Source organism: Lithobates pipiens, unplaced genomic scaffold (assembly GCF_037356315.1).
Source record: "Lithobates pipiens isolate NorthernLeopardFrog02 unplaced genomic scaffold, aLitPip1_a1.2 Scaffold_23, whole genome shotgun sequence".
In the NCBI taxonomy this organism is placed as follows: domain Eukaryota; kingdom Metazoa; phylum Chordata; class Amphibia; order Anura; family Ranidae; genus Lithobates; species Lithobates pipiens.
The window spans coordinates 1,952,656-1,965,270 of NW_027507785.1; the positions used below are offsets into that span (position 1 = coordinate 1,952,656).

The window sequence follows — 12,615 nt, forward strand, 5'->3', positions numbered from 1 at the left end:
TCTGGGTAGCTACCCACGACAAGACTGCAATTATGGGCCCCCCCTCCTCCTACCCCCCCCCCCCCCAATCAGAGCCCTCTTGATGATCTAATATATATATTGTTCTTCCCCCCGAGGTTGAGTTAGTACCTAATTATTCCCTGATCCATCCAGTTATTGCTACCTCGTTTCTATTTGACTGTCAGGGAGAGTGATTCTCTCCATTTTGTGGTTTATGGGACGGTGCTCTGGCACCAATTGTTGCTTAATATGTTGCTATTGTATAGCCTGTAAATTTTCATAAATGAGAAAAATTTTGTACGTACTGTTCACCCATTTGTAATGTACCCTTTTCTTTCTCAATAAAATTTTATGGAAAAAAAAAAAAAAAATTGAAGGAAAGAGATTTAACCTTAAACTACGTAGAGGGTTATTTTCTGTAAAAGCAGCAAGGATGTGGAATTCCCTTCCACGGGTGGTGGTCTCAGCGGGGGGCATCGATAGTTTCAAGAAACTATTAGATAAGCACCTGAACGACCGCAACATACAGGGATATACAATGTAATAATGACATATAATCACACACATAGGTTGGACTTGTGTCTTTTTTTCAACCTCACCTACTATGTATCTATATGTAACTATGAACCCCTGAAGGATTCTCGCAGAACCCCGGATGAGAAACACTGGTCTGTATAATGCCACCCCATTAAAATTGTTCTCAATATCTTATCCAGATCAGTTATCGAGTCACCGACCCTCGTCTGAGTGATGGGAAAATGTATCCGACTTTATTCCGTATGACCCCAGACGATCGGGTCCATTATACAGCCCTTATAAAACTGTTGCAGCATTTTGGGTGGAACTGGGTTGGAATATTATCAGCATGGGACGGCAGCGGTGATGAGGAGGCCCAAGAGCTGAGCAAGATGATGAGCCAACACGGGATCTGTACAGAATATATCCTCAAAATCCAAGAAGTTATTAAAAAAGATGATTCTCGGAATATCATCATCAATTATATTCTTGGTAAATCAACAGCTAAAGTTGTCATAGTGTGTGGAACTGCCACAATGCACTTTTTTACTCCTTATATGTCCTCGATTTTAAATCGGATCACATTGATTGTCCCACCTTCATGGAATAAACTATATACTGAGAATATAAATGACTCTATAGCGATCAACTGCAGCTTCTTATTTGTTTGGCCACAACAAATGCCCATAAATGTCAATATTTATCCCCATGGATTCAACGTCTCCCACTGCTTACATGACCCGATAATGGAAGATATTTGGCTTTATTTGTTTCATTGTCTTTCCCCAAACAAAAAGAAAAATTATCTTTTTTCTTTAGTGTATTCTTTTTTGCCAGAATTTTGTACCGGTTTAATAGAGTCGTCCCCCATATTTGCTGAAGATACACCAATACCTTCCTATGCATACACGGCTGTATATGTTCTGGCCAAAGCTCTACATGACATGTCCTACATGAAAAAAATATCTGAACACAATGGATTCCAGCACAGAGTAAGTTGGATAATAAGTGTTTGTATTACTCTGACCCTGTCCTATACTATACAATAATTATCAGAATGATCGGCCATCTCTCTCCTCTCTCTCACTGTCTGGGCAATCAGGAAATTGCAAATGTGATGGGATATGTTTGGTATTTTATTCATATATATACGTAGCACTAGGGATGGCCGAACAGTTCGCCCGGCGGTCGTTTGGCTGCGAATTTCGGCTGTTCGCGGTCCGCCATTTCGGCGGACTATTGGCGCTGGTCGCCCGGCGGACTTCCGTGTTTTTACTGTGTAAAGGAACTTTGACCTGATGACACATCCATCATGGGGTACAGGACAGCCAATTGAGACATGACAGCACATGGACACTTGGACATTCCCCCTAACTTATAAATACACCCGATCCGGCGGCCATTTTACATTCTTTCTTCTGTCACTATAGGGAAAGGTTGCTGTTTGGAGCAGGGATAGATAAACCGCTAGCTATTTGGTACACAAAAGTTCTTTTCAGGACTGGTATAGGTGTTAGGTGTATATAGGTTTGCTGTGCTACTGATTGTTGCAGCAGCCTGAGTGTCTTTTGTCAGTTTAGATAAAGGGACAGAGCGCTGTGTCTGCTGCTATTTTAGGAACAGCCAGATTAGTCATCATCATCATCATCATCATTAGCTGTTACTATCAGGTCCACAAAAGTGCTATTCGAGTAATCAGTTATTGTTCCAGTCTCCTCTGTTTTGCCAGTTTGTATAGGGACAGGAAGGAAGCAGTGTGTCAGGCAGTGAGGGTCAGTTTAAACAGTAGCTGTTACTATTAGTTCCACAAAGGTTCTTTTCAGGACTGGTATCAGTGGTATGGTAATAGGCTTGTACACGTATAATATTCTTTCTTCCAAATATAGAAAGAATATTATACTTGACTGCTGCCCTTCTGCTGCAGTCTGCTAATCATTCACAACTCACTTGTTCCACAAAGCTCTTTATCAGGACTGGTAACTTGGTCTGTGTAGGGTGCTACAGTACATAGGGTTGAGTGAGGTACAGTCTGCCGTTCTGTAAGGACTGGTATCGGTCCACAATACATAGGGTTGAGGTGCACTACTGCTGACCGCTACCCTATACTGCAGCAGTCCTTCAGCAGTATAGGGACTGACGTACAGTCTGCTAATCAGTCACACACAACCTACTTGGTCCACAAAGGTCCTTATAAGGACTGGTAAGGTCCAGGGTGCTACAGTACATAGGGTTGAGAGAGGTACAGTCTGCTGTTCTGTAAGCACCAGTATCGGTCCACAATACATAGGGTTGAGATGCACCACTGCTGACCGCTGCCCTATACTGCAGCAGTCCTTCAGCAGTATAGGGACTGACGTACAGTCTGCTAATCAGTCACACACAACCTACTTGGTCCACAAAGGTCCTTATAAGGACTGGTAAGGTCCAGGGTGCTACAGTACATAGGGTTGAGTGAGGAACAGTCTGCCGTTCTGTAAGGACCGGTATCGGTCCACAATACATAGGGTTGAGGTGCACCACTGCTGACAGCTGCCCTATACTGCAGCAGTCCTTCAGCAGTATAGGGACTGACGTACAGTCTGCTAATCAGTCACACACAACCTACTTGGTCCACAAAGGTCCTTATAAGGACTGGTAAGGTCCAGGGTGCTACAGTACATAGGGTTGAGTGAGGTACAGTCTGCTGTTCTGTAAGGACCGGTATCGGTCCACAATACATAGGGTTGAGGTGCACCACTGCTGACCACTACCCTATACTGCAGCAGTCCTTCAGCAGTATAGGGACTGACGTACAGTCTGCTAATCAGTCACACACAACCTACTTGGTCCACAAAGGTCCTTATAAGGACTGGTAAGGTCCAGGGTGCTACAGTACACAGGGTTGAGTGAGGTACAGTCTGCTGTTCTGTAAGGACCGGTATCGGTCCACAATACATAGGGTTGAGGTGCACCACGGCTGACCGCTACCCTATACTGCAGCAGTCCTTCAGCAGTATAGGGACTGACGTACAGTCTGCTAATCCGTCACACACAACCTACTTGGTCCACAAAGGTCCTTATAAGGACTGGTAAGGTCCAGGGTGCTACAGTACATAGGGTTGAGTTAGGTACAGTCTGCTGTTCTGTAAGGACCGGTATCGGTCCACAATACATAGGGTTGAGGTGTACCACTGCTGACCGCTGCCCTATACTGCAGCAGTCCTTCACCGGTATAGGGACTAAGAGTTTTGTCACAGGGTGATTTAAAAAATGACAGGCAGAGGAAGAGGCAGGCCCTTCCGCAGGGCTGGTAGGGGTAAGGCAGGAGCACCAGCCTTGAGCCAAAGTGGGAAGTTGCAGAAGGTGCGTTCAATTACTTTAAAGGACGCACCAGACTTGGTTGAGTGGCTCACTCAGCCTTACTCTTCTGCACCCTCCTCATCCTCTCGATCTGCACCCTCTTCTTCACTCTCTGCTATGTGCACCCCCAAAGACACTACCACCAACAACACCACCACTACCACCACCACATACCTTCCGCTTGAGTCACAGGAATTATTTTCCGATCCATATCAAGAGGACATTTCTGATGCACAGCCACTCTTGGTATTGGATCAGGAAGAGGAGGTAGCAACAACCGCTACTCAGCAGTCTGACGACAGTACCCAGATCAGCCCAAGGAGGAGGTTGGTCCCCGGTGTTGCTGCTGCCTACTCCGAGATCTCTACTTATAGCGGTGGGGAAGGTGACGTTGATGATGACGTGTCTAGTGATGTCACGTGGGTGCCCACAAGAGAGGAAGAGGAGGGGAGTTCAGAGGGAGATATGGACCAGCAGATAGGGAGGAGAAGCAGGAATAACTTACATTGCACAGGAGGGACAAAGCAGACTGCAAATGTATCAGGAGCGAGTCATTGACCATGTACGGTCACTTCTGGTGCTCCCAGGACACCGGCACATGGCTCCGCAGTGTGGGCTTTTTTTAACGTGTCCGCTGCTGACAATAGTGTTGCCATCTGCAATCTTTTGCAGTCAACGCATTAGTTGCAGTAAGCCTAACACTCACCTAGGGACGACCGCCTTAAGAAGGCACATGGGCAGCCATCACCGAGCCCAGTGGGAGCAACGGAACACACAAAGCCACACTGCAGGCTCTCACCGTCCAGCCTCGTCTTCTACTTCTCCTTCTCCTCTCTCCTCACAATTGTCCTCCACTCCACCTTCCATCACGCCAAGCTCACATTTTTCTGAAAAAAGGCAGGCTTCCGTGGGCCTAATGTTCGAGCATCAAAAAATGATGACGCCGGATAACCCTCTTGCCCAATGATTGACGGCTGGCTTTTCAGAACTCATAGCCTGCCAACTACTGCCATATAAACTGGTGGACTCGGAGGCCTTTCGCAAATTTGTGGCCATTGGAACACCACAATGGAAGGTCCCAGGAAGGAAGTATTTCTCAGAGAAGGGCATCCCAGAGCTATATGGCCATGTTCAGCGGCAAGTGAATGTATCTCTGGCACACAGTGTCGGTGCCAAGATACATCTGACCACAGACACGTGGTCTAGCAAACACAGGCAGGGAAGGTATATCACTTTTACTGCCCACTGGGTGAACCTTCTGACGGCCGTCAAGCATGTAACCCGTGGCACCCGTGTAGATTTGGTTTTACCGCCACGGATTGCATGCAGGCCTGACTCTTCTTCTCCTCCTCCTCCTACTCCATCCTCCTCCCTCTCCTCCTCAGCTACCTCCTCCTTTTCCGCTGCTAGCGTCTCTTCCGCTGCACCGCCCAAGCTCCCCAGAACCTATTCCACATGCCAGGTGAGACGTTGCCATGCCGTGCTGCGTCTGTTGTGTGTGGAAGCCAAGAGCCACACTGGCCCTGCACTCCTTTCAGCTTTGCGTTCACAGGCAGATCAGTGGCTAACACCGCTCAATTTGACAGTTGGTAAAGTGGTGTGTGACAACAGTGCCAATCTGCTTAGCGCATTGAAACAGGGCAAAATCACGCACGTGCCATGCATGGCACACGTCTTAAACTTGGTCGTGAAGCGATTCGTTGACAAATACCCTGGGGTCCAGGACATCTTGCGGCAGGCAAGGAAAATCTCGGCCCATTTCAGAAGATCTTACACGGCCATGGCTCGCCTTGCTGACATTCAGCGGCGACACAATCTGCCGGTCAGACGTCTTATTTGCGATTGCCCGACGCGATGGAACTCAACCTTCTATATGCTTGATAGGCTGCTCCAGCAGAAACGTGCAGTTAAGGTCTACCTGTATGAACTCTGCGGCAGAAACGGTTCTGGGGAGCTGGGGTTTTTTTCACTGCGCCAGTGGCTGCTCATGCGCGACGCGTGCAGACTTCTGCGGCCATTTGAGGAGATCACCAAACTGGTCAGTCGCAGCCATGGCGCCATCAGTGACATGGTACCTTATGCCTTCTTTATGGAGCGTGCATTGCGTCGTGTCATTGATCAAGCTGTGGAGGAGCAGGAGCGGGAAGATGAGGAAGTCGCAATGCTGGATGAATTCCCAGGGGGGGGCTACTCTATCTGAGACAAGTCAACAACAGGAGTCTGAAGAGGAGTCAGAGGAGGATGGTGCCGGGGCGGATGAGGAGGAGCAAGAAGAGCATGCTTTAAACCTTTCTGGGATCCCTGTTGTGCGTGGATGGGGAGAGGAGAATGAAGAGGACGACATTATCCTGGATGATAAGCAGGAGCCAGGCCACCACACCGCTTCCACTTTAGTGCAAATGGGGGCCTTCATGCTCCAGTGTTTTAATAGGGACCCCCGTATAAAAAGCATAAGGGTCAAGGACCAGTACTGGGTGGCAACGTACTTAGACCCCCGGTACAAACACAAAATGGCGGAAATGTTACCGCCGTCGCAGAGGGCTGTCAGAATGCAGCACTTCCAGGCCTTGCTTCGAGAAATGCTGCATTCTGCTTTTGCGTGCGCTGGCAGAGGAGCAATTCCCACTCCCAGAGAAGGAGTTGCGGGTACCAATCCAACAAAGCCTGCAAGAAGAGGCCGGTTTGAAGATGTGTTGGTGACTTCGGATATGAGGTCATTCTTTCAGCCGACCCATCGACAGGTGTCATCCGGATCCAGCATCAGGGAACGCCTAGACCATCAGGTGTCCAACTACATTGGGTTAACGGCCGATGTGGACGCTCTGAGGAGTGATGAACCCCTGGACTACTGGGTGGGCAGGCTTGACCTCTGGCCAGAGCTTGCTCAATTTGCAATCGAACTGTTGGCTTGCCCCTTATCCAGTGTCCTGTCCGAAAGGACGTTCAGCGCAGCAGGGGGGATCGTGACCGATAAGCGTACTCGCCTAGCTCACGACAGTGTTAACTACCTCACATTTCTAAAAATGAATGAGGCATGGATCTCAGAAGAATTCAACACATGTGACCAGTAGACCATGTATATGTCTATAAACAATTTTTTTAATCAAGCACACAGACCTTCTTTCTTCATTTGGCTCACTTCCTTGTCCCAAAAAAGCACACCGTACTATATGCCCCTACCCTCCTCTTTGAAGAGGTTGAGCGGTGTCATATTTCTACTGGGGCTGCTTATGAGGGGATCACACCATCCCTGTGCTGTGCTGATTTTCTCCTGGGCCTGCTTATTATGAGGGGATCACACCATCCCTGTGCTGTGCTGATTTTCTCCTGGGCCTGCTTATTATGAGGGGATCACACCATCCCTGTGCTGTGCTGACTTCCTCCTGGGGGTTCTTATTATGAGGGGATCACACCATCCCTGTGCTGTGCTGACTTCCTCCTGGGGGGTTCTTATTATGAGGGGATCACACCATCCCTGTGCTGTGCTGATTTTCTCCTGGGCCTGCTTATTATGAGGGGATCACACCATCCCTGTGCTGTGCTGACTTCCTCCTGGGGGTTCTTATTATGAGGGGATCACACCATCCCTGTGCTGTGCTGACTTCCTCCTGGGGGGTTCTTATTATGAGGGGATCACACCATCATTGTGCTGTGCTGATTTTCTCCTGGGCCTGCTTATTATGAGGGGATCACACCATCCCTGTGCTGTGCTGACTTCCTCCTGGGGGTTCTTATTATGAGGGGACCACACCATCCCTGTGCTGTGCTGACTTCCTCCTGGGGGTTCTTATTATGAGGGGATCACACCATCCCTGTGCTGTGATGATTTACTCCTGGGGGTTCTTATTATGAGGGGATCACACCATCCCTGTGCTGTGCTGACTTCCACCTGGGGGTTCTTATTATGAGGGGATCACACCATCCCTGTGCTGTGCTGATTTTCTCCTGGACCTGCTTATTATGAGGGGATCACACCATCCCTGTGCTGTGCTGATTTTCTCCTGGGCCTGCTTATTATGAGGGGATCACACCATCCCTGTGCTGTGCTGAGTTCCTCCTGGGGGTTCTTATTATGAGGGGATCACACCATCCCTGTGCTGTGCTGACTTCCTCCTGGGGGTTCTTATTATGAGAGGATCACACCATCCCTGTGCTGTGCTGATTTTCTCCTGGGCCTGCTTATTATGAGGGGATCACACCATCCCTGTGCTGTGCTGACTTCCTCCTGGGGGTTCTTATTATGAGGGGATCACACCATCCCTGTGCTGTGCTGACTTCCTCCTGGGGGTTCTTATTATGAGGGGGTCACACCATCCCTGTGCTGTGCTGATTTACTCCTGGGCCTGCTTATTATGAGGGGATCACACCATCCCTGTGCTGTGCTGACTTACTCCTGGGGGTTCTTATTATGAGGGGATCACACCATCCCTGTGCTGTGCTGACTTCCTCCTGGGGCTGCTTACGGTGCTGCTGTCAGTGCTGTATATCACGGTGCTGGTGTGAGTGCTTAATGTCACGCTGCTGATGTCAGTGCTCTCTATCACGGTGCTGCTGTCAGTGCTGTATATCACGGTGCGGGTGTGAGTGCTTAATGTCACGCTCCTGATGCCAGTGCTCTCTATCACGGTGCTGCTGTGGGTGCTGTATATCACGGTGCTGGTGTGAGTGCTTAATGTCACGCTGCTGATGTCAGTGCTCTCTATCACGGTGCTGCTGTCAGTGCTGTATATCACGGTGCTGATGTCAGTGCTGTATGTCACGCTTCTGATGTCAGTGCTCTCTATCACGGTGCTGCTGTCAGTGCTGTTAATCACGGTGCTGATGTCAGTGCTGTATGTCACGCTTCTGATGTCAGTGCTCTCTATCACGGTGCTGCTGTCAGTGCTGTATATCACGGTGCTGGTGTGAGTGATTTATGTCACGCTGCTGATGTCAGTGCTCTCTATCACGGTGTTGCTGTCAATGCTGTATGTCACGGTGCTGGTGTTAATGCTTTATGTCACGCTGCTGATGTCAGTGCTCTCTATCACGGTGCTGGTGTCAGATGACTCTATCATGGTGCAGGTGTCATTGCTGTATGTCACGCTGCTGGTGATCATCTCCTGCACCCTCTTCTTTGCCTACCCTGGTCCCTGACCTTCCCTCTCCTCCATTGCCTTCATGCGCTCCACAGTCCTGAATTGTCACAACAATTTCCCATATAAAAAAAGAATGCTTGTAGTTGTCGATCCCAGATTCACCTCATACATGTGTTATGTCATTGGCCATGTGGTGGGACTATGTTTGCACAGCTAATAATTATTTTGTGGCTGCAAAATTGACCTATAGGTTTGCGAAGTTCGCCTCCCATTGAAGTCAATGGGGCCCGCCGTGAACTTTCCGGTTCGCGAACTATCGGCCGCGTTCGCGGTTTGCGTTCGCGAAACGTCCCGTCGGAAGTTCGTCCATCACTAGATATGGCAACCTTAGGTAGTAAGCTTGGTATCAGCCTAAGGACTATCTTGAGTGGGAGCACCAAACAATATGGTTCTTTAGATGAGAAGGCGCACAACTCAGAGACTCTTCTGTCCGAGGCAACGGCTAGTAAAAAACAAAAACAAAAAACTGTTAAAAGAAATAATGGACAAGAGAAAGCTTGAATCAAACGGAGGAACCAGCGAAGTTCCCAAGACTAGTGTTAAGTCCTCTTTTGGAAAAAACTATTTCAATGGAGGTCTGATTTCTATGGCTGCCCCTAAAAATCAGATCACCAACAGATATAGAGCATATGTTGTACACGACATAACCGACAAAGTGGGAATTTGACCCTTCAGGGAATTATAAGCTAACACTTAGAGACCACTCTGCAGAAACTCCAAAATGTTAGATACTGAAGGAGATCCAAGGTCCCAACCCCTTTCTGTAGTATTCCAGATCTGGTGATAGGTTACATTCTTGGACCTCTTACGAGCCTGTGTCTCCACTACACTGCCCGAGAGACCCAAGCCAGTTAAAGCCTCCCTCTCACTTCCAAGTTATTAACTTCGTCCTCCTGCAGCTCGGGGTGTCAGGCCCCACTTCGCTGAAGGAGATTTTGACAAGGAGGCAGTGGGATTTTGCGAGCCCAACTTTACCCTCCAAGCCAGAGGAAACCACGGCTCCCTGAGCCAGTAAGGTAAGACTACTATTGCTGTGATCCTTTCTCGCTGAATCTTCAGCAGGATTTTGAGAGCCAATGGAAGCAACAGGAACACATAAACCAAGGGGAAGTTCCAAGACCTGGACAGAGCACCCTGACCCAACGCCTGTGGATGCCAGGTCCGGGAGAAGAAGCAAGGCAGTTGACAATTCTTCTCCAATGCCATAATAAATAAAAAAATAAAAAATAAAAATAAATAAATAAACTTTAAAAGGCGTGGACGAAAAAAGAACACTGGTGTGGGCAGACAGCCGCCCTTTATGGGCAGAGGGGGCGGACCTGACCCACAGTAGGCTGATATGGGGAGGTCCAGGAAAAGGGATTTACTATCCAAAGTTAAAACATCAAGGGCAGAAGATTTAAATAAATCGTTTTTTATTAATGTTTTTCACATATAACAGATCAAATAAGTAAACAAAATCTGTCGTATAGTGCAAGGCTGTAAAACAACAACATGTAAATAAATGTGTAGGAGGAAACAGAATGATATCAAAGTAGGATAATTTTATCATTGTATACAGTGCCTTGCAAAAGTATTCACCCCTTTGGCTTTTTACCTATTTTTTTACATTACAGCCTTTAGTTAAATGTTTTTTTTTCATCTGAATTATATGTGATGATCAGAAAACAATAGTCTAAGTTGGTGAAGAAAAATATATACATAAAACTGATAATTGGCATGTGCGTATACATTCAACCCCTTTTTTATGAAGCCCATAAAAAGCTCTGGTGCGACCAATTACCTTCAGAAGTCACATAATTAGTGAAATGATGTCCACCTGTGTGCAATCTAAGTGTCACATGACCTGTCATTACATAGACACACCTTTGTGAAAGGCCCCAGAGGCTGCAACACCTAAGCAAGAGGCACCACTAACCAAACACTGCCATGAAGACCAAGGAACTCCCCAAACAAGTAAGGGACAATGTTGTTGAGAAGTACAAGTCTGGGTTAGGTTATAAAAAAATATCCAAATCTTTGATGATCCCTGGGAGCTCCATCAAATCTATCATAACCAAATGGAAAGAACATGGCACAACAGCAAACCTGTCAAGAGACGGCAGCGCAAAGACCTAAGGTGACCCTGGAGGAGCTGCAGAGTTTCACAGCAGAGACTGGAGTGTCTGTACATAGGAGGACAATAAGCCGTACACTCCATAGAGTTGGGCTTTATGGCAGAGTGGCCAGAAGAAAGCCATTACTTTCAGCAAAAAACAAATCGGCAGGTTTTGAGTTTGGGAAAAGGCATGTGGAACACTCCCAAAATGTATGGAGGAAGGTGATCTGGTCTGATGTATGGAGGAAGGTGATCTGGTCTGATGTATGGAGGAAGGTGCTCTGGTCTGATGTACGGAGGAAGGTGCTCTGGTCTGATGTACGGAGGAAGGTGCTCTGGTCTGATGTACGGAGGAAGGTGATCTGCTTTGATGTATGGAGGAAGGTGATCTGCTCTGATGTATGGAGGAAGGTGATCTGCTCTGATGTATGGAGGAAGGTGATCTGCTCTGATGTATGGGGGAAGATGATCTGGTCTGATGTATGGAGGAAGGTGATCTGGTCTGATGTATGGAGGAAGGTGATCTGGTCTGATGTATGGAGGAAGGTGATCTGGTCTGATGTATGGAGGAAGGTGATCTGGGCTGATGTATGGAGGAAGGTGATCTGGTCTGATGTATGGAGGAAGGTGCTCTGGTCTGTTGTATGGAGGAAGGTGCTCTGGTCTGATGTATGGAGGAAGGTGCTCTGGTCTGATGTATGGAGGAAGGTGATCTGGTCTGATGTATGGAGGAAGGTGCTCTGGTCTGATGTATGGAGGAAGGTGATCTGGTCTGATGTATAGAAGAAGGTGATCTGGTCTGATGTATGGAGGAAGGTGATCTGGTTTGATGTATGGAGGAAGGTGCTCTGCTCTGATGTATGGAGGAAGGTGATCTGGTCTGATGTATGGAGGATTGTGATCTCATCTGATGTATGGAGGAAGGTGATCTGGTCTGATGTATGGAGGAAGGTGCTCTGGTCTGATGTATAGAGGAAGGTGATCTGGTCTGATGTATGGAGGAAGGTGTTCTGGTCTGATGTATGGAGGAAGGTGATTTGCTCTGATGTATGGAGGAAGGTGATCTGCTCTGATGTACGGAGGAAGGTGATCTGCTCTGATGTACGGAGGAAGGTGATCTGCTCTGATGTATGGAGGAAGGTGCTCTGGTCTGATGCTTTGAGGAAGGTGCTCTGGTCTGATGTATGGAGGAAGGTGATCTGCTCTGATGTATGGAGGAAGGTGCTCTGGTCTGATGTTTTGAGGAAGGTGCTCTGGTCTGATGTATGGAGGAAGGTGATCTGCTCTGATGTATGGAGGAAGGTGATCTGGTCTGATGTATGGAGGAAGGTGATCTGCTCTGATGTATGGAGGAAGGTGCTCTGGTCTGATGTATGGAGGAAGGTTCTCTGGTCTGATGTATGGAGGAAGGTTCTCTGGTCTGATGTATGGAGGAAGGTGATCTGGTCTGATGTATGGAAGAAGGTGATCTGGTCTGATGTATGGAGGAGTGTCCTCTTGTCTGATGTATGGAGTAGACATGTG

General features: G+C 47.8%; 1 protein-coding gene across 1 annotated transcript in view; it reads left to right on the forward strand.

Moving 5' to 3' along the window:
* Positions 1–758: 758 nt before the first annotated feature.
* The window catches only part of LOC143927160 (vomeronasal type-2 receptor 26-like), a 94,801-nt gene continuing 82,944 nt past the window's right edge, over positions 759–12,615 (forward strand). The window contains exon 1 of the mRNA XM_077451109.1: positions 759–1,508. Coding sequence (XP_077307235.1) covers positions 759–1,508 — 750 coding nt within the window. The remainder of the gene's footprint in view (positions 1,509–12,615) is intronic.